Genomic DNA, 1,141 nt, shown 5'->3' on the forward strand with positions numbered 1-1,141 from the left:
ACATACTTCCTCTTTTGAAAGAGCTTTTAAATAACGACTCAAAGCCAACTCTTAAGGTTATGGTTCCTGTAACTGCATTCACTTATAACTTATTGCAATGAAAAGGCCTTTAGCTGACAGACTTGTATCTTATCCACTGGTTTGGGCCACGCACTTCAAAGGGTGGCTCATTGAAGTAAATGTGGTTACCTAGTTCTTCCAATGGTGGCTCTGGGTCAGTGGTAGCAAACTGAGCAGCTTCCTCAATCTCCTTCCTTACTGCCACATCAATATCCTAAACCAAAAAGGGATGCTTATTAAAAGACTAGTCAGAAAAAAAACCCCACAACATAATTTTGAATTTAAATGCAATGATTAAGTATTGGTCAGAATTAGCATTACCACTGGCTATAAACATAAATTGAAAATTCCCTCCCTACTGAAGTGTACTATTTGTCCCTTTTGGATAGCACCAGTAACTTACTGACAGAGGAAAATGACCCCACATTTTCTAATCCGATTCTGCAACACACTGAGAGTGTCAATGTCGTTTTTTTTTTTTTTAAATAGAGTTGATGAAAGTATTTATAACATTTAAGAGTCCTTCACTAGGATTTTTCTCTATTGACAATTTCCCTTTCAGAGAAATACTCCCTTCCCAGGTAGCTGAGAAAGCCTGGCTCATTTTGATTTCAACACATTAGTATATGACAAGAGCTGTATCTGAAACACTAACACCCACACACACAGCCATGCATTGTGGAGTTACACTCAGCACCCAAAAGCTAAACACCTTTCCAGCAGCATGCAACTTCATTAGCTGGTCTACAACAAAACTTTGTCTCCACCAATAAAGTGTTACAACAAACTTTAAAGACCTTCAAAGAACAAGTGATACATGCTGCCCTAGGATGTGAATGCTCAAGAGCTTGCTTCAGTAGCACCTAAAAGCCATACCTTTAATTCTTCAATGCTAGCAAGGTTATTGTTGACCATTCTGTCCTTCAGCAAAGTAATGGGATCACTTTTGCTTCTCACTTCTTGAATTTCTTCTCTAGTGCGATAGCTAGGAGCAAGACAAGCAAAGACATGAACTTCTTCAGAGTTATCCTTGAACAGAGGTGAAGTTATGGACACAGCTTGCTTTTAGAAAAAGGGGTGA

At 38.7% G+C, this 1,141-nt stretch overlaps 1 protein-coding gene across 1 annotated transcript in view; it reads right to left on the bottom strand.

Moving 5' to 3' along the window:
• Window positions 1-57: 57 nt before the first annotated feature.
• Window positions 58-1,141, bottom strand: part of PDHA1 (pyruvate dehydrogenase (lipoamide) alpha 1) — a gene marked incomplete at its 5' end in the record, with an annotated part of 10,279 nt that continues 9,195 nt past the window's right edge. The window contains 2 exons of the mRNA XM_010142864.1: window positions 58-274; window positions 937-1,045. Of these exons, the coding sequence (XP_010141166.1) occupies window positions 110-274; window positions 937-1,045 (274 nt within the window). The remainder of the gene's footprint in view (window positions 275-936; window positions 1,046-1,141) is intronic.

This window comes from Buceros rhinoceros, unplaced genomic scaffold, assembly GCF_000710305.1.
Source record: "Buceros rhinoceros silvestris isolate BGI_N320 unplaced genomic scaffold, ASM71030v1 scaffold20919, whole genome shotgun sequence".
NCBI classification, from domain to species: Eukaryota; Metazoa; Chordata; class Aves; order Bucerotiformes; family Bucerotidae; genus Buceros; species Buceros rhinoceros.